The following is a 25996-nucleotide window of genomic DNA, read 5'->3' on the forward strand; positions in this document are numbered from 1 at the left end:
GCTGATATCTGTGTTTGAGAAGCACAATGGTCGATATTACATAGTTTTGAGATATTTGACCACTGTCTCAATTTTAGGCCTTCTATGCTACAGTATTTTTATGTTGGCCATAATGGTGGGACTTTGAGCACTACAAAATAAATATTAGATGGTACAAAATAGTTCTACAGCCTTTAATAATGGGCAAATTTTAGATAGTATAAAATAGGCAAAAAGAATTTAGATATAGCTATGGGCTGTAATTAACAATTCAATTTGATAATTGGTCAATTATAACATGATCAGCCTCAACTATTTATATATATATATACCCCGCCTGGATGATCTGTCTGAATAGAAAAAAAAAAATCAACTATGGCTCTTGATCACCAATACCCAGGACATCTTTCTGAAAACGAGCGCCTTCATTTGCGCACTCTCTTTTGAGCTCTCTTGGCTACCGTAGCGTGAAGCGAGAAGCAGACAGGTCGCATCTGGGATGGGAGCAGCGGCGTTCTGGACTGAGGCGAGAACATTTCAGCTGCTTGGTGGACACGAGCAGCACGCGCGGTTCTGACTCGTTGGAAATGGATCACCGGTAACAGTCATCACACATGATCTGGATCCATTTAAGCAGCAATTCATCCAGAGACATTGACTTTTTTTTCTTCCATTGGAATTTTTTTTGCACCAAACATATTTTTAAGCTTTCTGCTGGTTTTTGTTTCTTTAGAGAGCCTTTTTGCCGGGCGAAAGGTTTGGCGTTGCCCTGTCTTGGAGCCATGGGCTGCACGGTGAGTGCCGAGGACAAGGCGGCCGCGGAGAGGTCCAAAATGATCGACAAGAACCTCCGAGAAGACGGGGAGAAGGCGGCCAGAGAGGTCAAGCTGCTTCTTTTAGGTAAACCTCGGTTTTGCGCTCCTGCAGTTAGGTGCAAAATTTGGCAAGCAATGAAACCACTTACGAGCCACCTGCGCAATCTAATGATCTGTCACTAAATACGTTCTTGCATAGGTAAAAATGTTCAATTATGATTGACACTGTCAATCATACTGACTGTCGAATAAATTACCCCTCGCCTTTTGCTCGGTCAAAGGGATGATGAGTTTTAGGTATTTGTGCTCTAAAACTACAGTTGCTATTTCAACTGGACAGAGCTGTCAAGATAAAACGGAATAAAAAAAAAAAGAGAATGTAAAACATTGATAATATTTTTTTATGAATAACATTCTCATTTCTTAATTTAATAATTTGTAGTTATTTTGATCATAAATAACTAACCAATTATTCAATTAAATAAGTGAAATGGAAATGAAAATGTAATTTTGTAATTTATTTTATATACAGTAAATCATTGAAACATTATTCAATGACATACGGTAGTCAAATATATTAAAGTAAAATTAATAAATACATTCATCCAATACAACGGATGCATAAATACAGTAACCAACTTGAATAATTTGCTCATAATTGTTCATTTTATTATTATTAATTAATATTTGTTTTTGTGTTTTTAACATTCTTTTTTTTACTCATATATTTTCATTACTATTTGCAGTAACTAAATTAACAGATTATTCAATAAAATGAATGATTAAATAAATAAAATCTAATAAATACATATTTAGGGACCATTTTTTTGTGACAAAAATATTTCCTAAAATTAATAAATACAATTAATTTATATGACTTGTTAAGGCTCCGTGGGTCTTATCGGGGGACCATTAGTGGTCCCTGCGCCATACTTTACCCACTTCTGTGCTATTGGGTGAATCTTACAAACCCATTACCCTTGACCTAGCTTTTGTAACACACCTACCTGTTTATTTTTGGCTCTGTGAAAGGTACACATTTTGAGTACAATAATTAGCTCTGTGCTCTGCATAGATGAGTGCAGATTGTATTCATCTCGCTCCTCGTTTATCTTATCTTGTCGTGTGCAAAAGTGTGTAAATGTATGTTGCCAAGCGGGAGGATGCCACGGTTTGTGTGTGTGTGTGTGGTGCAGGACGTGTGTCATCTTGCTGTGACAATCTGTTAGCGCAAGCCAGGACGGAGAGCTGCAGGATGGCGAGTCAGCTGACAAGTCAATAAGAGAGGCCAGCTAGTGTTGATACATTTGTGTGTGTGTGTGTGTGTGTGTGTGTGTGTGCATGCGTGCCTCTACCAGGCCCAGAGCAGCACGCCTTTCCTCAAACCTGTGTGAAATCTTGAATAAGCACCATGAAAATATTATGCGAGGTGGGCAATTTCAGCAGCGAACCGAATGCTGCAGAAGTAAAATTGATAAAAAGGCTGTCAGACGTTGCTTGCCAGCATGGAGAGTCTGTTGCCCGATAAAAGCAGCCCTCACCGTGAATGATGGGTTGAGGGCGTTAAAGACATTGTAAAATCAAATCATATGATTTGACTTTACAGAGTTGAATGTGCGTCTGTGTGTGACGTTCAAATGTTCCCATCAACGCAATATTACCGTGAGTTAATGGAAGCCAACTCTGCTGTTTGTCTATTTTGCGGATGATTTCAGGACAACCTGTGCAAGCTATAATTGTTTTATTTGTCAGCGTGGTGTGTGAGAGGATGCACATTAGCTCTGGGCAAAGAGATGATGAGTCATTCCATAGTGGCCATTGACTAATGAGTGCGGAAGGCATCTTATTTCTTTTATATAGTTGTCATCACATTAAGGTAGAGTGAGAACCAGAAACAGCAAGTGAATATAAAAAATACTACAAATAATCGCATTTGTCTTATGGTTAAATTCCACCTTGGGCACATGATGATAATTATAGGTTTCCACCCACATGACTCAAATCTCAGCGGGAGACTGACCACAACAACTACCCACAAAGTGACAAGCTAGACAGTTAGTCATGTCTCTCATCAATACCACTTATTCTTAATAGATCAATACTTTGTCGTTACTGTACTAGGCAAGCTTAAGAGATTACATTTAAAGTTGTTTTAGCGAGAGTACACAGGTTTGATTTGATGCACTCTGGCTAAAATGCCACCCGTGTCAACAGATTTACCAAAGCAATGTTTTACATTTGCATGTTTTAATAAAATCAGTAAAGCCCTTTCTCCTGGCCTACAATAATAAAATGCCGCCAAATCTCCTGTGGTATCATTATACAATACAAAGCAATCGAAGCCTACCAAAATTTTTAATCTAGTATTTGTCTTGTTTAATGTGTTGTGTTGTATTACTCATTATCTAGCGTCACAGTTGCGTCGTTGAGGCAAGAGAACAGATGCTGGAGCAGATAAACAGGAACAGGTTGGCACTGAAGAAAAATATCTTCAATTAAAAAAAAAAAAAAAAGTCCACCTCATTGAAATTGCACATCATGACTCCTCTAAATCTACTTGAGGCATTTTTATTGATAAATATTTGTTTTTCAGCTCGTCCATTCTTTTTCCATAAGCCTGCTGATTCACGTTTCTCGTCATCCACGGTTGCACTGACCTTACCCTCTCTGGCTACTTTATCACATATTCAGACACTCGTTCATCCAATCACATTTAGATACCTTCATGGCCTGAAGTCAGAGCAGTCTAAAAACAATTGAAACCCATTTGTTGTAGACTTTATGAAGTTCTGAGGGCCTCACGTGAAGCACCTTCACTTCCTTCACAAGGTTATGGATAATTAGATCCGTCCCCATCTTTAATTTTCCAGTCACATTTCCATTATCAGCGGCATTTATTATTCAGGATGCAGTTTAATATCCCCTTATTTTCCTGCACGTTCTTTCACATCTCCCTTTTCTTGTCTTGAAGAGCGCATGAGTGGCTAAGTGTTTGGAAGGATGCGTATTCATCGAGATTGACTCCAATCTATCTGCCTAATTGCACTTGACTCCAAAGTCAGCTGATGGAGGAGGCGCTTGATGGAGTTTGTTTCTGTCGACTTAAAAAAAAAAAAAAAAAAGACACTTTTCAGCTCAATGGTGAATTGTGATGAATGGAAAAAAGATAATTACAAATGGATCTCATTAGGAGGATTAAAATAGGACAATGTGAATGGAAAGCTATCAGAGTTGTCTGCTATTATGAAAAAGTAATTTTCATCTGGTGACACTGAACAGGACCAGAGGTACAGTATAGGAAATAATAAGATAGACAACATTGATTTAAAAAAATGAAACACATAAAAATGGCTTCCAATCATCGGGTTTTGCACTGGTCATTTTTGAAACAATAATCAAGAAATAACAAGAAGCAGGCAAACAAAATACTTGCTGATCAAGCTGATTGTGTTTTTTGATGACTCCGGCATTTCCAAGAGCTGCTCTGTATGATCATCACTGCAGAAAACAAAATGCCTGAAATATATTTTAGCTAATTGGATTAGTTCAAAACGCTTCATTCCCTTTGATGAAGTGCGCGATCCAATATAAGAGCTGTATGAATTATTTGTCTGCTCCATTTCTATTGGATGAGAATAGATTTGCAGGTGTACCTAATATAGTGTCCAGTTAGTGTATAAATTCTTGATAGTGGTAGCTCAGCTTAAGATTTATTTGTCTTGTCAGTATTAAATAAACCAACCTTTGGAAGTCAACAGAGTTGCAGCGTGAAGAGATAAATAAAAGCATTTATTTATCAGGCTGACAGTCAATCTGCTGGATAGGAGCATTCCGGTGTCTGCGAATTTCTACAAATCTTACAAACGAGGGAAAAAAATATTCACCTCAGTATTTCTTCCATCGATCCAGCAGAGAGGAACCAATGAGGTCACACCTTCATTTAGTAACAATCAAACATGCTCTTCAAGTAGAAGTGGCGCAACAGTTCAGTGGGTTTCCCTGACGATGAGGTATCATCGCAGTACTAATGAAACATCAATTCTTCTTGCTTGGACAGGCAGCGAGCTTGCCGTGGCCTAAAAAAGTGTATTTGGTTTGATCTGCGGGAAATGAATCGTATTGAATTTTTGAACCAACCTCAGAGGCACACTTCACTATTTAATGCATTCAACCAAGTGAAAGATTAAAGCGGCGGCGTTATCAGATGGAAGGCTGTGCTTCGTCTGTCACATTGTAATGGCCTTGTTTGTTTTTTTTGGCGTGCTCCACATACATTTTAGGAGCAGCTTTCCTCTGCTAGAGAAGAAAAAAAAAGATTTTTCTGAATGATATCCAAATCTAGAGTTGCCGGCTAAAATTCTGAGGAAAAATACAAACACACTTTTTAAGAAAATTTTATGCACAGTATGTATGCGTCATGGTGATCATGGTGTTTGATTAATATTTGGTTATATTTGCTCCATTTTGGTGTACAACTACAAATTGCCATACTATGGAAAATTGGCTTGAAAAGACATTTCTGGAGTGCTTGAGCATCTAGGTGTGAAATTACGCATCACAGTAATTTATCAGAGCTGCCATTTCTAGGACAATATATCTGCAAGCAAGCAGTTTGGATTTTGGAGGGCGGGGTGAGCAATGGCTCATTAAAATGAAACAGGACAGTGTGGGAATGATTGTTGATTATGGCAAATGTGATTACATTACTTGGATGCACTTTTGCATAACACGAGTTGGGATCCTGCACCACTTCCAAGCCGACCTGTGCCACGGTCCAACTTCTTTTCCTTCTAGTGCTGGATCAGTTTTTCAGCCTTTCTGAAGAGCCTTGTCAAGTGATGCCATCGATTAACGATACACATTCACTTGATTAGCGTGATTCATTGGAACTCCCGCAAGGCAAAGTGCGTATTGATTTCTGTCAGCGATGAATTGGGTACCCTTGGCAACTTCTGACACGTCGCATGACGCACACACAACACAATTGAGCTGTTAAACTCCGACGTGAGTCATACAAGGAGTACGTATATCACAGATTTCTAATTATACCTGTCACCAGTAAGAATGTGAGATTTGAAACCAGTTTTACTGTGGAATATGTCGCTGGAGGCTCTTACACCTGTTTGACCTGCTCGGATTTTTGTATTACCATATATATACGCTAATATTGTCCAATTAGCGGCTCGTGGGCCACGTGGCCCGTAATCAAATACCGAGTGGTCCAGTCTGCCTGAATAAAATGATATTCAAGTGATGCAAGATTTCAAAAATTCCGTGAATGCAATTCTCGAGCCTACCCACATTGCTGATGGTGGCTAGCAATGCTAAAAGAAAGTGACAAGATTCAGGAGTAAAAAAAAAAATCATCTATGTCAAATTTAAAATGTAAAATTGACAATGAAAACCATCGATATTGAATTGTAATTGTTCATTATGAGCTGTTTAATGGCTATATTTTTTGTTAATACACTACAATTACTACAATACAGGGGAATCCCCTCGCCGCTTGTAATGTCAACCTTGACTGGATCAACTGGTACCACGTGCGCTATGTGTCACTTTGATCCATCACATCTTCCAGATGACAAGGATTACACAAAGAGCAGTCTGGTGTCGTCACGGCACGTGTGGCGTTCATGAGAGAGGAGGACAAGTGGTGACGTTGGTGACTCAATATATCGGTCGGTGAGATGAAGCGGTCAAGAACAGGAAACTAGAACTAACCGTGCAGAAAGATGTAAAGTGACCGTGACGTTATTGTACATGTAGCGTAATGAAGCGCTACTACCTCTGATATATGCTGCAGTCCCTACAAGTCAGTACAAAGCCGCAGGGATATGTGATTGATTATCATGCTCACATTTTTGTATGCATGTCATGTTACAGCTGCTTAGGTTGCTGTTGTAATTAGTATGTGCACTGGAGCCTTTTAGAAGATAGTCACCTAAATCTATCAATTAGCAGCTCCTTGCCTATGATGCATAATGGTGCATATGCTCCAAGGAGGATCTAATTAAATTGATCCAACTTTTGGCTTTAAAATTCTTTATTCATTGACCATGCTGGTAGATGTGGGAAAATGCACATCATCATTGATAGGAGATGGATGTATTGTTTAGTTTAGTCTTGAAATGTATTAATTTTTTTGTTTGCTCCTTTCATGGGTCAATATTTCATGGCGGATCCATGTGGCGCCTCTAAAATTAAAGTGGAAACAGAACGACGATAATATCAGTCCCAATAGTTACAATGCTGCATCAAAAAAAAAAAAATTGAGATGTTACCGCAGATGCATATTGAATCGTGTGGTGCAAATTAAGCAGTCTGGTCACATCCATCCTATGTACAAGAAGCGCCAGTGAGCAAACAAAACAGATTAAACATTGTGCAGTCCGCTTCTATGCAGAGCCCAGCGGTGGAGCTCATCTTCTTCTCTGCACAACTGATGACCTACTTTAACACTCCAGACGATATAGCGTACTATAGTACGTACGCACGACCATTTCTCTTTTGCTGCCCACTCTGCATCTATTGCCTGTTTGTACCACCCACCTGCACGGATTACAGACACATAATGTGGATCTTTGTTCTAACTAAACTAGTAGAGCAAATGGATAACGCTCATTGATCAGGTAAAAACATACCGTATTAACACAAAAATATGTTGTCAGGCTGGACAATATGTTGAGTCTGATAGACAATATTGTTATCTACACTACTACCACTACTTATATCAGTATGGCGATAAATCATTTGCATTTATATAGACAGGAAAAGGCTTCCTGAATCCATTCATTTCACAGAATGAGTCATGTAGTCCCTACTGGGAGCCCAATGTAATCATTGGTGTGCATTGTGATCACATTATCACAGCTATAATGGACCTTCACTCATCCCAACCAAACTGTCAGCGGGAGATTGGCCATTGATGACGAACATGACCCCCCCCCCCCTCGGAATGTACACGTGTATGACTGCAGAAATATAGAAGGGATAAATGGTTGCTATTTATCACCATCCATCCAGAAGTCCATTTTCTATTTGGCTTATCTTGTTCAGCATCAAGGTCGGGAAATTTCGGCCGATTTAAGGCAACAGGCAGATTACACCCTGGAGAGACGGGCTGTCAATCACCTGGAGATTCTGACAGGTGCACTGAGCAGTTATTGATCCTATGTGAGAGTGTCAATATTGCATTGAATCATCTACATACATACGAAGAAGCCAAGTTAAGAGATGGCAATGAGTATTTCATTTATTCATTGAGTTAATGTTTATAGAAAAAAATATATTGTATTAAAATATTAAAGGTCAACTCATATTCCACAAAAGGATTAATTTTTAAATCAAATTTGACCTGACTTCTTTTAGTCTGGCTGCTTTAACTCATCACTCTGTCATGACCAGATGGCTTTAAACACCAAAACTGGTGGCGAGCCAACCCTGCTGTTAGAAGGTAAACCAAACAGACAAAAGATGTGTTTACTCCATCAAAGAAATCAATTGGGCTTGTTCCCGTCAGCAAAATCATAGCTTGTTTTGTATTCTGCTCTGTTTAATCGACGCCCACAGTAGGTTAACCTTTTAAATGGCTGTAAAAGCTCATCGGATGCGAGCTGTCGTGACGCCACCGTGTTGGTGGGGAGCCGTGGGCCGGGATTCAATGAATTGTATCATAGCCATACATAGCAACTACAACCTGATAGTTGACCAATGTAGAGATTTGAAGGTGAAGCCGATTTATGATGCTGTGAAGGTGTATCAGATTGTGGCCAAGCCAGAGATGGGGTGTCTACTGTCAGTGCTTGGCTATGGATTTTTTAATAGCAGTGGGATGGTCCACTATTATAAATCTTATTTATTATTAATCAGTGCAAGGATAGCTTTAAAACGAATCTTGCACGGACAGTCTGTGCAGCCTCTCTTACGAGAGAAATGTTTGCTTTGCTTGTCGTAAAGTCACGCTGGGGAGGAGTTTAAAAGTAATTATATTTTTCAAGATTTGTTATTTTTTCCCCACACTAAAGATTTAATAAAGGTGCATGCAGCTTGAAATATACCTCTTAAGAAAATTCCCAGCTCATCAAACTCCTCATCAAATTACTTTTGCCATCAAAACAATGTTCATTAACGGTTTAGAAAAGTTGTTTTCAAACAAATAGATTAGTCCTAACTTTCTTAACTATATATTTTACGACCGATAGTGAAAACTCATACCGAGTACCATAATGACAATTTCGACACAATAAGATCATGATTTTAGATGCGTCTCACTTTTTAACTTTTTACCCAGAGGTACGCAGCAGGTTAATTAAAACAAATCACTCAGTTTGGCTTAACAATTGACCTACCTTATTTCTTCCCAATCCCCCAAAAGCAAAACACAAAGTTAACTCATGAAGTGAATAGAGGTGGGTGACCAAACGCAGCTTGGACCAGGGTTTATTGAACAAACGCAAAAGACAAAGTATAGATGCTCGACTCGGGACGTGAATAACTGAACAGAAAGACAAAACATGACAAGAACAGACAAGCAACTAGAAGAAACAAGAAGACATAAGACGCAAACAACCCGACAGGAGTGAGGGGCAGACAGGACTTAAATACAAGGCAGTTAACGAGAGGCAGGTGACAAGACAGTTAACGAGAGGCAGGTGACGGCAATTACACTGATCTGAGCACAGGAGGGGAGGGGCGAGCACACAGACGCGCAAACCCAAACTATGACAACATTAAAACAAGGAAACGAACTGTGACAGATCTTGACATTGACCCCTGGACACTTGCTGAATTGAGGTTTTGTCTGACTTCATCCATGAATCAGTTCCATTCATTGATTAAATGTAAAAATGTGGGAGAAAATGCAGTACCTAGAGAAAACCCACCTAAACAATAACCCAATTGACATCAATCTGATAACATTGATCCAAGAGCATTTGTATGGAAATGAATTCTGCTCTCACTGGAAAACTATAAAAAGTTTATATCTCACTTTAACAATAAAATGGCCACCAAGTACTTCAGAGGGAAGCTTTCAAATAAAATGCAAAGTAGTTAAGGCTAGTGAGAATGCTGGGTGCTTCTGTTGTGTTGTTGTGACTAACGCACAGGGCTCAAGTTACTTACGACTCCTAAGATGTCTGGATGGAGAAAGCGAAATAAACCACAAAATGATTCTGGCACCTATTATTTCTTGAGTTTTTTCCAGAAGTACAAGCTGCACTCCAATGATCCATCTTTGCTGCGGCAGAGATTGCACGCATCCATTAGACCCCTCTGCGTATTTATTTGTAATAACCCAACTGAACACGCTGATCACATGAGGTCGTTTGATGTTCTCTGCTGACAACATCTTGTAAATATTTGACCTCTGCGCAATGAAAGGTTGGAAGGTAATTAAAGTTCAGATTATTTCCTTTTTAATATCCTGCTTAAAATTGATACCCAAATGTTGGTTCGTGGCACATTTGTAGGAAATGGCAAATTTAATATAAGCAACAACACGAATATAATATTTTTGTTTGTATTTGATACCGCTTGTATTTGTTTGGGGTCGCGAGTGAGCTGGAGCATAAAGCTGAATTTGGGTGAGAGGCAGGCTCAGTTTATTGACAGTGCTCTTTTATTTACGCCGCAGAGACTCTCCACGCTTTGCTTTTTAGCGACTATATTTTTACTCCAATTTTGGTACCACACTATGAATATCTGAAGTCCCCCCCGTAGCCGCACAGCAATAGCCCCCTTTTCCTCCAAACTAGCTTGAGCATGAAAAATAAGGCTGCACTCATCTTTCTCAGTGTTCACATGCTCACCTCCCGTTGGGCCTGAAATATTAATGGCCGCGTTTTATTCTGGAGTGAGGAAAGTGACCTTCATGTGAGCGTGTCCACAGAGAGAGTAACATTCATTTCAACACCAGATTTGGGGTATTATGCAAGAATTCACAGAGTAAGCCAGATGATTGAACTGTTTGAATGAATTGTGTTGAGCGTCTCAGCGGTAAATCTGCAGCATGGAGGCTATGCAGACTGTGCAGTCCTTTAAGCCTAGAAGACAATAAATTCAGAAAATCAGTTGGTCATCGCAGCTGTCTTGCAGGCAGAGATGGAAGGGAGATGATCAGACATAAAAAGCTACCGGAGGGTTTGCGTTGACACCATGCTGCAGCTTGGCATGTCACGTTGTGTCACTTAGAACGAAATGGTGGGGGGGGTTAATGACGTGACCATGATGAGCGTTGACAGTGCGACAGGAGCTATTGCTGATTCTCTAGCCTGCTGACTCGTCGTCACTCTGTCCTGATGGTTGTTGGCGTCTGGGTCAAGATGGCGTGACGAGGGCAGCACATGGGTGTGCCTGATCTAATATTTCCGCCTCTACTTAACTGAAGTCTAATATACATTGCAATGAATTAGAATGCCCACCCCCACCCATTTTCTATACCGCTTAGTCTCCACGGGGGTCGCGGGTGTGCTGGAGCCTATCCCAGCCGTCATCGGGCAGTAGGCGGGGGACACCCTGAACCGGTTGCCAGCCAATCGCAGGGCACACAAAGACAAACAACCATTCGCACTCGCACTCACACCTAGGGACAATTTGGAGTGCTCAATCGGCCTACCAAGCATGTTTTTCGGATGTGGGAGGAAACCGGAGTGCCCGGAGAAAACCCACGCGGGGAGAACATGGAAACTCCACACAGGGAGGGCCGGAGGTGGAATCGAACCTGCGCCCTCCTAACTGTGAGGCGGACGTGCTACCCAGTGCGTCACTGAGCCGCCTGAATTAGAATGCAATTTTTAAAATGAAAAAGATGCACAAAAAAATATAGGGCTATCACTAGCAAATATTTTTAGAACTGATTATAGTATCATTTATTTCAACAATTAATTATATACAATTTATTTGCATTCAATTGTGTTTAATTTAATAATCATGCCCTAGTATATAAATGTTTTGGTCTTTTTTTAGTTAGGTAAAATAAAGGCAAATAAATCATTATTAACATAAAAGTCAGTTTCTACTTTTTTAGAGCTCTTACCTTACACTTGTAAATCATATAAGCATTCACTATGACAACTTCACAAAATTCTACCAGCCTAACATTCTTTAGTACATTATGGTACACCGTACATCCTGAAGTGTCCCCCCCTTGGCTTTAACCTCTCCACACTTTACAAAATAGTCTATTTTTACCACAGTCCTGCAAAGATAAAGTTTCCCTCCAGTGATGCAGTGAGCCTAAAAACATCTCTCTTCCCTCAAGTGAGAAACAAACACACTCTTATATGTGCACTCTCACAAAGAAGAACGTCAATAGAGCAGACAACCCAGAGGGGGATCGTGTGATGTCACTGACAGTTCAACGCTCGGCTTGCTGGGAGACAGTTTGAACTCCAATCTAACTTTGTTCTGCTAACAAAGGCGTTTTGTTTGGTATTTATTTATTTATTTATTTTTTTAACTTGAATCTTTCATTTTTGCAACAGGTGCTGGAGAGTCTGGGAAAAGCACCATTGTAAAGCAGATGAAGTAAGTATGATAAAAATGTTCATAATATATATATAGTATTCATAATATATGTTTGAGCCTGGAAATTGGTCTGAAATTGCATTTTATATGGTTTTGTGCAATATTTAAATGATTTAGCTAATAGGGTGAATTTTTTTGGTCATTTGTTAATAACAATCATGACTTGACCGAAGTATGTCATTTTTTTTCCTCCCCACATACAATTTTTTTTTTAATGTCAACAAAGACTGAAGGCAACCTTCCGCAAAGAATCTTTCACTACGATGATCCTTTAACCATTCTGACATCCTCACTAAGTAGTAGCTCAATATTTGCAGTAAGCCTGTAATGTTTTGATAGCAGAAATGCGCCCCTGCGTCTTGGTGGTTTCCCTTTTGATGACTGCACGTGCCTTTTACGACTCAAAGTACAAGAACGGCAGAACAACATTGTGGCAGTACACCAATCCGAATACGCACAGGATCCGGGATGGCTTAATAATTCACATTCCTTCAGGCTAGCCTGGCACCGAATCCATTTTTTATGAGCTGGGAGCAAGAACAGTCTGTCACCTTTTTGAAGCATGATTTTTATCGCAAATACACACATGCGAGCACACATCTGTGTCAGTCTCCTAGAAACAAACAAGAATTGATTATATAACACCACACACGGACAAATCCTCGATGCGCTGCCGAGGAAAACGATCCTTTTCCTAAATTAGGCTATGTGTCTGCTAAATGACTGCAGTTGTCAGGCAGCGAGCACTTTTCACTTGAGAGTTAATATGATTACGACCTCATGTTCTCCCTCTGCGCTCTGATTCATTAGTCTGAAAGATTCCATCTCAGTATTAGACAGTTAAATTTCTCGTTTAGGTGAACGGTAATGGCAGTGATAAAATCGGACTCGAGATGCGGGGTGTTACGCAATGCAACGCGCTGATGTGTTGGATGAAATAGACATGAACAGATGCGTACACACACATATATACATATATACTGTAATCCATATCTTTGTTTTACTCATTAAATATTTGTTTGAATAATCTGCGGATTTTTCTGTTATCAGAATTATCAGAATCCATTTTGCTCTGGCGATCAATACATGGCATGTTTCTTCATTTTCAAATCCTCTGCATAGGATTATCCACGAAGACGGCTACTCGGAAGACGAATGTAAGCAATACCGAGCTGTGGTTTACAGTAACACCATCCAGTCCATCATGGCCATCGTTAAAGCCATGGTCAGCCTCAAGATAGACTACAGCAATCCTGGCAGAGTGGTAAGATATCACCCACAAAGATTTTTTTTCACACTGGAAGATTTCTCTGCATGATATTCAGCTTAACAGATTTTCCTCAAATATATTCCACCTCTAACACCTTATTTTGTGTTTCCCATCAGATAGTTCATTGATACCATCATTCATACACAGACAATAATAATTTGGACTTCATTGCTGCTAACCAAAAGAGCAGCACCAAAGCATTCATGTCGAGAATATCTGGACCAATATTTCAACACCGTATTAATGATCGTATGTTGTGTGGAGACGACGTCTTGAATATTATTATTCCATGATGATAAATCCGCAGTGATTAATTGATCGTTGATATTTCTTTAACGTCAAATCGCAGTCAGTGAAACCTGTTTGCCTCCGACAGTTACAAATACATGCTCACGCTCCTGTCATCTGCCCAGACATATGCTCCCAGCTATCCCCGGGTGAAGTCACTCCATCCCCAAGCTCCCTCGTTCAGTCACATTCAGACACCTTCATGGCCTAGCAGACAGTCAGAATTTATCAACGGCTAACACTAATGCACGTAACGCAGCTGCAGGGCTGTTACGGTGCTATGATGGGAATACGTTTGGAATAATGTGTTGCACTGAAGTGCGGTTGTAATATGTTGCTCGAGTTTTCAAAGTTCCGACTGTCTGTGAGGCATTGAAGGTTGTTCAAAACTACCGGCTGGCAATTTATTTCGCAGAGCATATTGCATTTAATTCCCCAGGTGCTTTCTCAGCATCCATAATGATTCATTCTAATGAATTTCTAAAGCCTTCAGGTGGCCTCGAATATTCCATTTTTTAAAGACTGTCATTTATGATTTCACTTAGGCCCGTTTCTTTTAGGTGCAATGTGACTAACAAGCATGTCCTTGTAGTGCAGGGGAGTCAAACTCACTTTTTTTCGCGGGCCGCATTGTAGTCGTAGCTTCTTTCGGAGGGCCATTATGACTGTCAGCCAAAAATAAATGTATGAGCACCTCGTATTATATACAGTAAAAGCTACAAAACATCTCGTTATCAAATCAAACGAGTAAAAACTGGTCAAATATTAAAAAAAAAGATATTATTCAAAGTGAAGACAATTTGCAATTGTAGTAATGACACATAAATTTGATGCACAATTTGTCATCGCGGGCCACATAAAATGATGTGGCGAGCCGTATTGAGTTTGACACCTGTGTTGTAGTGGTTTCCAACTGCAATGATTTAATCTTTTTTTCATAACAATACTCAGATAAATGTAAGTGACGAGAAACAAGTTTGTGTGAAGCAGTGTAATTTTACAGGTCTGTGGTGGCCAGTGTGTTCAGAAAAAATAAATAAATAAAAAATACATGCAATATTCTCCTTCTACTCACAGACTTCCTTTGAGACTCTTTGAAAGCACCGCTCCCACTTTGAACATTACAGAAGCTTTTCACAGCATCAATTTGTACTATCTTAATGATTTTGTGTTTGTGAGACTTTGGACTTGAGCTTCAAAGGGACACTTTAATTAGCTGTACCCATAATTACCATATACTGGTAGAATACTCACAAGTCAAACTAATTACGAGTGAAATGAAGACGCGCAAATGTGCAAAAATACACGGCTATCAACATTGATAGAGTGCTCGGCACGCTGCGCGGTGGCCTTTGAAAGTCCCAAAGGGCTCGTAGTATGCGCACTGTGGCCATTAAAGCAAAATGGACCTGCTGTACAATTCTAAAATGTATGTGGGCATATACATAGTTATGCATGAATAATTACTAACGTGTACAAGGAAACCCTTGTGAAAATTTGTTTGCTTATCCAGTTAAACAGAATATCTTCCACAGTTAGCTTTCAGAATTTATTACTGCAGTTGACAGCTAGCTTCATCTCTGCGTAGAATGTGGTACGCTCACTTCAGTGAGGCATAAAACCGTCTGCCTCACATTGAGTTTTTTTTTAATCTGCAAAACAAATATTTATCACAGTATATTAACTTGACTATGGTCAAATTAAAGTGAATAATAACTGTCTAGAAACAGTACAACAAAGAAGATGCTAAGCCTCTTCAATCCAGTTAGTGAGGGATTGTGCAATTTGAGGTGAAGTGAGCCTGTTCCTGTCTTGCCCATGTATTTGAACATCAATTTTGACTATGAAATGTCGTAGTTTCAAAAATAAAATCAGACCGGCATACTAAAATTGAAACGGATTTTATTAGATTCATAAATTATTCTTTGTGATGCAGGTGAGGCCTTTCTGCCTCCTCTGACTGCACGTCCCTGACACTAGGGCATGCTTGCTTAAATACATCTTGCCAGCTTTTGTGAATATTGTTCTTACGTATTATGTCAGGAGGAGATAGAAATGATGGAGAGATGTCATCATGGTAGTAAAGCAGCATTTGAAGGCACGCAGTAATCCTGCACACACAAATTTATTGCCTCTGCTGTGCTCAGCTCAAAGCCACTGGCAGTAGTTTATCATTAGTTTCTATGGTGGCATTATATTGCTGCCTAAGCAGCCAACTGAAAATCAAACCTGAAAAATGAAATATTGTTTAACCCCCTAATTGCAGAGCCGATTTTTTTTTTTTAGTCTGTCTTGTATTTCCTGCATCATTTTTGTTTTATGGGCAGCATGGTGGACTAATGGTCAGGTCCGCCTCACTTACTGGGATTGAATCTCTGCTTGAGTCTTTGCATGTTTTATTTAGGTTAACTGAATACTGTAATGTAAATTGTGTGACTGTAAGAAAATGGATGGATTTTTTTTCAAAATAAACATAAAAAGGATAAGAGTCAGAGTCAAAGAAATATGACCTCATGTATTCACTCTTGCTGTCTGAAGTGGAATAGCAAGGCAGTAAATTAAATATGAGGACGCGCATCTGTATTTGAATGACATCCATTATCCCTTTCAAAAATGCATCTCGGATGTGAATGAATATGATTGTTTGTGTGCAAACAGCAAGTAGCACAGTTGGAGGTCAAATCTAATTTATTTAGTCATGTTTCCTGTCAGCTGAAATATCCTTTTACATAGCTTGCAACATCAGCTAGTCGCTAGAAAATACCCAGATTATTTTTCCTCCACAATCCCAGTAAAGCCTAATAAATCAATTAACTCATGCTCCATGTACTGTTTCCATGGCAACTTGAGGCTGAGGACTCTGCTGTCCCATACAAGGGAAACAAATTATGAGACGATTGTAGCAATTTAACAGGCTGGATCATGATACCCTATAATTGGTCTTAAACTCATTCATTCATTCAGCCATTCATTCATTCATCCGCGTGTGTTTGTGTGCCGCTCCTGCAGGACGACGCCCAGCAGCTCTTCGCTCTGTCCGCAGCCGCCGAGGAGCAGGGCGTCTTGCCCGACGACCTGGCCAACGTGATCTTGCGACTGTGGGCCGACGGCGGCATACAGAGTTGCTTCGCCCGCTCGCGGGAATACCAGCTCAACGACTCGGCGGCATAGTGAGTTGTAATCTGTATGCTTTGCGGCCACGTTTCCAGTCGGGGGAAATAATGGTGTTCGCTTCCGATACCACGTCAGTTCATATGCAATCTGCTTCAATGCACAACAATTCCACCACTATAAATGTAAATGCAACTTTTTGAGAAGATGTCTTTTGAAATGTGCTCTTTTTGATCGTCGCTTAGAAGAGGAAGGGTATTATTGACGTTTGTTTACCCCGTTGTGCCTATTGATTGGGTGATTTGACGCTGATATTTTGCGATATATCCAATGGCGCCTCTTTCAGATGCTCTGTCTGCACTGGAATACCTGCTATGACCTCCCCGGAGAGCCATCGAGACTGGCAAGATATTATCTGTTATCTGATTATTTAGCTTTCCCTGTGGTTTGATTCTTTAATATTGCAAGCAGATGAGTGCAATCATTTTGCCGGATGGCTGGGGAAAAAAATAAATAAGAGTCAACTATGACAACAGGCCTCGAGATGATGAATCCCTAAATACTTTGCTTCATTATTGAAAGTGCACGTTTCGCTACAGCTGCTCGATGTTTTTGTTCAGACAACCTCGAGAAAAGTCTCACTGGTTTCACTACAATCGTTGATTGGAAATCAAGTTGCTAATACTACTACTCAATTTAGAAAAAACTATTCAAATTAGACAAGGAACACAAATCAATCAAAATGTTAATTTTCTATCTGGCTGCTACTAAATGGCTTTTTCCTGTTAAATACATTCCATTTAATATGCAATATTCAAGCAATTCTATTGTAGAAATTTAATGATCCTCACTGTCATATTTTTTCCTTCCTTTGTCTTTATCTTGCGTTGTGTGTATAAAAAGATGTGTATATATAGAGAGCTAAAGAATAGCATATCAGTGGCCAAGTTACATCACGTAATAATACTTTGTGAGTGAAACAAAGACTGAACGGGCTCGACATGCTCCCAGCTGGCCTTGAGGATGCTGCTAATGATGTAATGCTGGTGTAAGTGAGGTGGGCTGTAAACACAGATGCGCCTTTACTCGCTCACTGACTGACATCCTGCTGGAAAATGTTTGCTACAAGTTTCCAAGATGGGATGACCCTTTAATGACTCTTCAGGAGAATTTTCATCTTAACTCGACATGTTTCATTTATTCTAGGCTGCGCATTGACATTGAACTTGCACCTTCCTGTCACATTTGAATATTTTTTAAATCGATTATTCTACCGATTAGTTCTGTCTTTGGCTTGCTGCCATCGGGCCATCTTATTTCTATGCAGAGAAGTAAATGTATCTGCAGTATCATTAGTCAGTGGTAAAAATGAACACGGCAAATGAAAATGTTTGACTTTTTTGATGAATCATTTCTGCCCTGCTTAGCCCTCGCTGTAATCTTTGTATTTAAAATCAATGGGGTGCTTGCTCTGCCATAGGAGAGCTCTGCTTAAAGGTTTGATGAAAAATAGATGAGGATTATCTCAGGCGTACCGGGTGATCGGATGTTTGATGTTGTTATAATGGGTCGCTTATCATTCCAAATGATGTACAAGATGTTTGAAAAAGATCCTTTGCGGATTAGACTGCGGAAAACAATGGAAAACAAATTGAAGGAAGAAAGGCAGTCCATGTGACACGTCTACTGCATTGAGACACATCAAGTCATGTGACCACCACTGCAGCATCCATTTTCTATACTGTGTGAACAGGTATCAAATACAGATGGGGACAAGGTCTGCAACACAAAGCCATTTTCAGAAGATTTCGAATGTGTAAAGAGAGTAACCAAGCGGGGTCAGCACTACAAATTGCATATAGCTCAGTCCCAAATCAATGATGCATAAGGTTTTGCTGCATTATCCTTTCAGACAAGTCAATTTTACATCCTTCGATTCGCCTTCCACCATCAGTGACACACACACACACAAACACACCCGCACACACTGCCAACGGGAATAATCATTTATTGCAGAGAGAGTGAATTTCCTTTATTAAGAGCTGCTGACCATCAAGAACAACACTGTCCTTTTTTTTCTGTTAGAGAGAAATTGCAGCTTTTGGGAGTGTTTTATGTTGTGCTGACTGAACAGTTCCTTCTTGGTTGAGCAGGGAGCATGTCCCCATGAGAAGCTTTGTTTGGGTGCTGACATCTCTTTTCTGATTTAACAACTATCACCTCAAGTATTTGCAATGTATTCCATAAATGCTTTAACGGGACCTTTTGATGTACATGCCCAGTGTTTTAAGTGCTATTTGTCAAACAAGTGCAACATTTTGATTGGTCGGAATTTTTCTAATCCTCCCTTCTCACTCTCTTTGTAGTTACCTTAATGATCTGGAGAGGATAGCCAAAGCAGAGTACATCCCCAGCCAGCAGGATGTGCTGCGAACTCGTGTCAAGACCACTGGCATCGTGGAGACTCACTTCACGTTCAAAGAGCTGCACTTCAAGTAAGGTTGCACCGTTGCTGATCGTCCTGCAGTAAAAACGGAGCGCCTCTCCCGCCCACTCGCGCTGAAAACGCATCACATCGGTGCTCACCGGCTCTTAAACAAAGCCATCATGAAGGCCGTTAGTCTCATTGAGCAGAACGTGCTCATTTCGACAATGCAACCTTGAAATGCGCAAGTGGGCTAAATTAAAACAGCAATTGAAAGTTTAATTATTATAATTACAGAGAGAGTGAATAAATTAGTTCCTCAACCCCCCACGCTCCATTTCTATGCAACATGGCTAGACGCAGCCTGAGCACTTGTGTGGGATACTAATGGACCGATGCTTACACAGGATGTATGGACAGCGTAGGTTTATGCGTTCAAACATTTGATAAATGGGCCTGTCTGTGCTAACACTTATGTAAGCGCATATAGACGAGAACAATATGTCTCCACATAGGACACAGGTGTCAAACTCAAAGCCCGGGAGCCAGATACGGCCCACCACATCATTTTAAGACAAATTGTGCATCAAATTCGTGTGTCATTACTAGAATTGCAAATTGTTTTCACTTTTAATACCTTTTTTTTTAGATATTTGACCAGTTTTTACTCGGAACCCAGTTGCCCTTTTTAAAGGAACATTAAAAGGCTACTCTCAAAGTTTATGCAAAAAAATAGTTTCTGCAATGTTTGTACGTGTTCTAGTAAATAATCAAAAAATCTTCATTTTTTTTTCAAATATTGAAAATTATTATTAAATATTTATTAATTGTTTATTTATTGCTATTGCGAATGACAACAGTTTGGCCCCTGCGTATTTGCATCATGACATTCATTCATTGACCTATTTACATTTTTATGTGCATGTATACAACAGTGCTAATCTAATCAGAAACAATAATGATGGGTTCATGATTTTGTGGAGCGCCAACTAGTGGCCAGAATATATATTTGAAGTGAGAACCGGCCTGGAGGCTTTGACGTGACCAGTTCATTGATCAGCTCTTAAATGTCTACCTTCTGCCCCTGCCTCAGTATTTGACCTAAATAATGCATGGAGAGAATCAATAAAAGGTTTTTTTTTTCATTTTTTATACTTTGCCATAGGTACAAAAAGTGTCAATCTTTTTCTAAAGCGTTTGTATAGTGTCTGTTATTGATGCTTGGTCAGATGCTTTTCCACCTCCTTGTCTTCCAAAAGCAAGCTCATAAAATATTAATGTACATTCAGGGATTGAATTTCACCTGAAGTTTCTCCTCTTGTGTCTTTTAGTAGCACCGGGCTCCGTTTGCCTGCACCTCGTACGCACATTAACTCTCCCGTGTGTCTCCTCTGCGCCATCTTCTCCTTGCAGGATGTTTGACGTGGGAGGCCAGCGCTCCGAGAGGAAGAAGTGGATTCACTGTTTCGAAGGCGTCACGGCCATTATCTTCTGCGTTGCGCTCAGCGCGTACGACCTAGTGCTGGCTGAGGATGAGGAGATGGTGAGGATGGGGCACCACCCTGCTGTGGCTTGTTCATCTATTCTACAATCATGATGAAGCACATTACAAGGCTTTTAACAAGTCTTCTTATGATTGCACAATCCATTTTGCTGTTCAACTAATTGAATGTTGAAATCCAAAGTGGCTTGAACCATATGACCCCAATTATTTGAACAGGTTATTGGTTTAATGATTCAACAAGCACCAATGCGACGTTATCACTTGCATTTGAAATATTGAAAAACAGCTCCCTCTGGTGGCGTACTACAGTAAAGGAATGACAATAATTTAAGGCTTGATTTTAAAAAAATCATTTTATTATCTATTTATTTCCATTTATTTAATTTTATTTATTATTTCCACTGCCACTTGGTGCTTATTGACTGCCTTCTCCTTTAGAATCGCATGCACGAAAGCATGAAGCTATTCGACTCCATCTGCAACAACAAGTGGTTCACTGAGACCTCCATCATCCTCTTCCTCAATAAGAAGGACCTCTTTGAGGAGAAGATCACCCGTAGCCCCCTCGCCATCTGCTTCCCAGAGTACACAGGTACAAGCTGAACGTAAAACTGTTTGAATAATAGGGCGATGATCATCCATTATTTTAATTTGAATAAAATTAGTAACTAAACTAAAACAACTCTTTTTCATCACAGGAGCCAACAAGTTTGACGAAGCAGCCAGTTACATCCAAACCAAGTTTGAGGACCTGAACAAAAAGAAGGACACCAAGGAGATCTACACCCATTTCACGTGTGCCACCGACACCAAGAACGTGCAGTTTGTGTTTGACGCCGTCACTGACGTCATCATCAAGAACAACCTGAAGGACTGCGGGCTCTTCTGAAGGTGAGACGGCTCACGGAGGTTTGAGAAAATCGGAAAAAGTGCATAAAACGGATTCCTTTTCAGTTCCCCTACAGGTGCTGTGTTTGGTGACACACTGCATGTGAGACTGCAGCAACCATGTGACGATGACTGCTTTTCATAATGGAAATGGTGACAGACGTCATTATAACTGAAGGGGAAAGTTTGAAAGAACTTCAGCAATCGTTTGATTGGCTACCATCATCCTCTTTGTTTCACGTTGGCCCTGCATACAAACAGCTCTTACTCTTGATACTCCCCTTAATGAATCTTTTCACACCTCGGTGTGAGAATAATTTAGGAGGTGCGGGGAAAATGAGCTGGCTTTGATCAAATTGTTGGAACGCATGTAAAATGCACAAAGAATATTTATTATCCATCAAGAAAATCTTGTGATGATTTCATTTTGCTTTGACTTTTTTAAGATGTTCCTTTTGCCCTTGAAGTTTATTAAGATGACATGAAACAATATTTTATATCGCTTCAACTCGTGAACAAAATACTGCTAAAACAAAAAAATCATTTTTGTATGCCATTTACAATCAATGATGAGTCCCCTGCATGACATTCCATTAATTAGCCTGTCCCCACTCACTATTTGTCACCAATTACGTAGCACTTGTTTAAAAACAATCTGTGAGGTTTTAAATGATGTCTGTTGCTAACCTACTGTAGATTGTCGTGTAGTCTTTGTTTCATTCCGACTCTCTAGTTTTGACTTTGTTTGTGCCTTGATATCTGTTTACACTTCATATTTGTTCTTCACAGTGTCAATTAGGGCTATTTCTACTCTGTATCCATAGCTTACGAATCAATGCGTCTGAAGGATGAGACGGTACTTGTTTGTTGATATTAAAGTACAAATCAAGTCACTTGGTAAATGTAAATAATAAAAGTTTGGTCATGTGAGAGGTTATTGTGTCTTTTTGTTCAAATATGTCACATTTTGTTCAATGCTAAGCAAATGTGAGAATACAGTCACTATACAGTATATAAGATTTCCATGACTTTAACACTGTTTGAAAACAGTTGAGTTGGGACTGTGTGCAAATTTTAGACTTGTTGAATGATGCTTATCTCTTTTCTCGACATGAATGAGTTGATTTGCATTATCCTCCAGTCTGGAACCCATGGTGTTAAAATTCCTCACTTGCAAACAAAATGAGAACGTGTACTATCCAATGGCTTGTATGCAATTCTAAAAAGCAGAGCATTGTTTTTTATTGACACGTTGAAAGAAAATGTATAATTAGTGTTTGTATTCAACCACTCTTAAAAAAGACAGCACTTGAGGAAAAGTGATAATTTCTTGATGCAGCCAGCAGGTGGCGCCTTACACCTGGTTGCCCTGCAACACCGTGCTGTGAGCAGACCGCTAATTGACGAGGAAAACAAATAAATAAAACTTAAAACACGCACACAATGTTGCAATGTAAAAAAGTAATAGCATATTTAATTTATCTTTTATTATGGTATGTATTTTAATTTGAAAATTTTATTTTAATTTGGATTTTCAATTTCATTCAATTAATTGACTCATTATAAATAATAATAATAAATACATACAAAAGTGTAACGTATAGATGGAGACAGCCAGTATAATATTTAATATATTTAATATTTAATATGATGACATTGGAAATCATGGTAAATATGGTAAACATTTTTCAGTTCATCTTCCTCAATTGTGCCTGCTACAAACTCATTATGTTGGAGGCTGGGCTTTGTATGAGACGCCTCGGTATTGGTCGAGACTTTGTCTGCCTCACACTCATTGGTTGTGGAGAAACACTTGGGCCTCTACAAAATGTGCTGTCAGCCCATGTAGAGCACAAGAGTAAGGACTCAGCAGCAACAGCATCATCACAAGTAAAATATACACGAGGAGTTTCTTTGCTTGGAACCAAATGCCAAGGTTAGTACTATTCATTAAAAAAATGAAAGACAGATTTATTTGTATTCCAGAAAATTAAAGATCTAATCTAATGTAATAAATTGTGTTGATCATTGCTCTTTTATTTTGCTTTTCAGAACACATAAGAAATTGTAACTTCGCTGCAGACACTTACAAACAATGGTAAGTTATTCTCCCTCTATTTTTCTTGCATACGGCAACAGTGTCTTGACTTGACTGAAACATCTAAGCAAGTTATAGTGCGACCCCCTTATTTGTGGCCACTGTGTATTTAACCCCCCTCCAGCTCAAGGGAAAACTAACATGGTGGCACAGTGGCAATGCTGCCCCACTGAGAATAAGTCAGGGCAGTAGGAGGAGATGTGAGATGATGAGGAGGAGGCGAGGGGTCCCAAATGGTTCAGAATTGAGAACTCACAGCTGTGATAACATCATGTCATATGGAGTCTCCAAAGGCTAAACACTGCTGGTGCTGACAATGTCAATCAAATCTGATGACTCTATTCCTAGTATCAGGCGGAATGTTTTTTTTTGGGTGTACCTAATAAGTGTCCACATTTCAGTTTGACTGGATTCATAATGTAAATCCGCAAAGTTGCATTCACATAGTAATACGCAGCAGTCAACATCCTGTGAGAGAGGATACGTCCTACTCAACTGCACATCTCTCCCTTCCAAATTTCCTCTCCTGCCAGAGGAAGCAGGGAGAGTTCTCCCCGTCTGAAATGTGCATCCTGCTCTCTGACTTATTTGGTGGATCACACCGCTTGACGTGCCGATGGCCGCTCAGAGATTTGTCAGGAATGTTTTTGCACGCTCGCAAAGACCGGTGATCTCAGCTGCTAAAAATCCCACCGGCCCAGAAACAACACAAGGAAGCGTTTAGGTCTCGCGATGCGCTTGGAAGATGGCCTCGTTCTTCTTGCCAATTTCTTCATCTGATTGTCTTTGTTTGGTTCTCCAGCTGTGTGTGGGAGATTCCAGCGACTGCTTCCAGAGCCGCGTGCAGCACATGATGCGTTCCCTGCAGGACCCGAAGCAGGCGGGCCGGCCGAGGCCGCTCAGCGAGCCGTGCGAGCGCTCCTTCGCCATGACCCGCTTGTGCAAACAGAGGGCCCAGCAGGAGCGCCTTTCCAACCAGCGCGTGTCCCAAGTCAGCGAGGCCAGCACTTACGACTCCGCCTGCTGTTTGGCCAACCCGCTGGAGGAAGAAGAAGAAGAAGAACCCAACGGGCGCTTGGCTCAAGGCTCACCCAACAGTGAAAACAGCTTGGACTTGGACTCCGGTTACTCGGAGGCCTCCTGGCACGATGAAGGTGTTGTTCTGAGAAGGACAAGAAACGTGCGCGTTTCCGCTTCTGCTTGCCTCCGGACAAACACGGGACATTCGGGTCGGATCCGACCCAAATCCACCTCGGACGCTTGCTTAGAGCGCTGGACCTCCTTTGAGTCCAGTGACCCAGAGGACTGGACTACAGCTTTGCTGAGTAGAAGCAGGAACAGACAGCCTCTGGTTCTGGGGGACAACAGCTTTGCGGACTTAATTAAAAACTGGATGGACCTCCCAGAGTGTCCAGAACCAGCAGAACTCAAGCCAAGTGCTGGGCGGCGCCTCGCCAAGGACATTCTAGTCAACATGAAGCGACGACTGGCTGGGATCTCCAAAGGTGTGGAGATGAGACAGAAAGCAACAGAGTCCGCTCAAGTGAGCAGGACTGCCGAGGCCCCCAAAAGGTTGTCCTGCCCTGTGGGACTCCAGTCGCTCAAACCTTTCTTCCATCGGTCCCACACGGGCCTACATGCACTCGACTCAGACTTCCACCACTTCAGTGCACTCATGAAGACGGGCAGCCGACAGCCCATAATATGCAACGACATCATCGGGTACATCTGACAGTATAAGATGGATTTTCCGCCAACCCTAATAAACCCTTATATATAATTGCACTCAGTTTGTAAAAATCTGTGAAATGTTTCCTAATCCTTTCTATGACATTTTTTTTTACCCTCGGCAAGCAATAAAATACTTTCCATATAAAAGTAGTTCAGTTTCCAAATCATTGGCAAATGTATTATATGATATTAACATGAATGCTGAGCATGGTGAAAGGTAAAGATGAACACATCTAAAACTTTTGGTATAGTATTCATGAGTAATGTATTTAATCTATTGAATGAATTTCCGTTTACAGTATGCACAAAAGGCCTGAAGAAAGAGACGGACTCTGAATAATGAATATGAAATTGCTGC

At 40.3% G+C, this 25996-nt stretch overlaps 2 protein-coding genes across 3 annotated transcripts; both read left to right on the top strand.

Moving 5' to 3' along the window:
- On the top strand, positions 1–22739 carry LOC125976719 (guanine nucleotide-binding protein G(i) subunit alpha-2). Of its 2 annotated transcripts, XM_049732562.2 has the most exons (10): positions 1–577; positions 713–879; positions 12281–12323; positions 13446–13587; positions 16891–17051; positions 19359–19487; positions 20831–20960; positions 21360–21513; positions 21620–21812; positions 21876–22739. In XM_049732562.2, the coding sequence occupies exons 1-9, from the start codon at positions 567–569 to the stop codon at positions 21808–21810; spliced, it is 1128 nt and encodes a 375-aa protein (XP_049588519.1). In that variant the 5' UTR covers positions 1–566; the 3' UTR covers positions 21811–21812; positions 21876–22739. The 2 variants fall into 2 exon arrangements, with proteins under 2 accessions (XP_049588519.1, XP_049588518.1); XM_049732561.2 differs by having other exon boundaries at positions 1–879.
- An 864-nt stretch (positions 22740–23603) lies between these two features.
- On the top strand, positions 23604–25785 carry LOC125977410 (PAK4-inhibitor inka2). The gene is made up of 3 exons (XM_049733849.2): positions 23604–23745; positions 23862–23907; positions 24710–25785. The coding sequence occupies exons 2-3, from the start codon at positions 23905–23907 to the stop codon at positions 25637–25639; spliced, it is 933 nt and encodes a 310-aa protein (XP_049589806.1). The 5' UTR covers positions 23604–23745; positions 23862–23904; the 3' UTR covers positions 25640–25785.
- The last annotated feature ends 211 nt before the right edge of the window (positions 25786–25996 follow it).

This window comes from Syngnathus scovelli, chromosome 11 (genome assembly GCF_024217435.2).
Source record: "Syngnathus scovelli strain Florida chromosome 11, RoL_Ssco_1.2, whole genome shotgun sequence".
Classification (NCBI taxonomy): domain Eukaryota; kingdom Metazoa; phylum Chordata; class Actinopteri; order Syngnathiformes; family Syngnathidae; genus Syngnathus; species Syngnathus scovelli.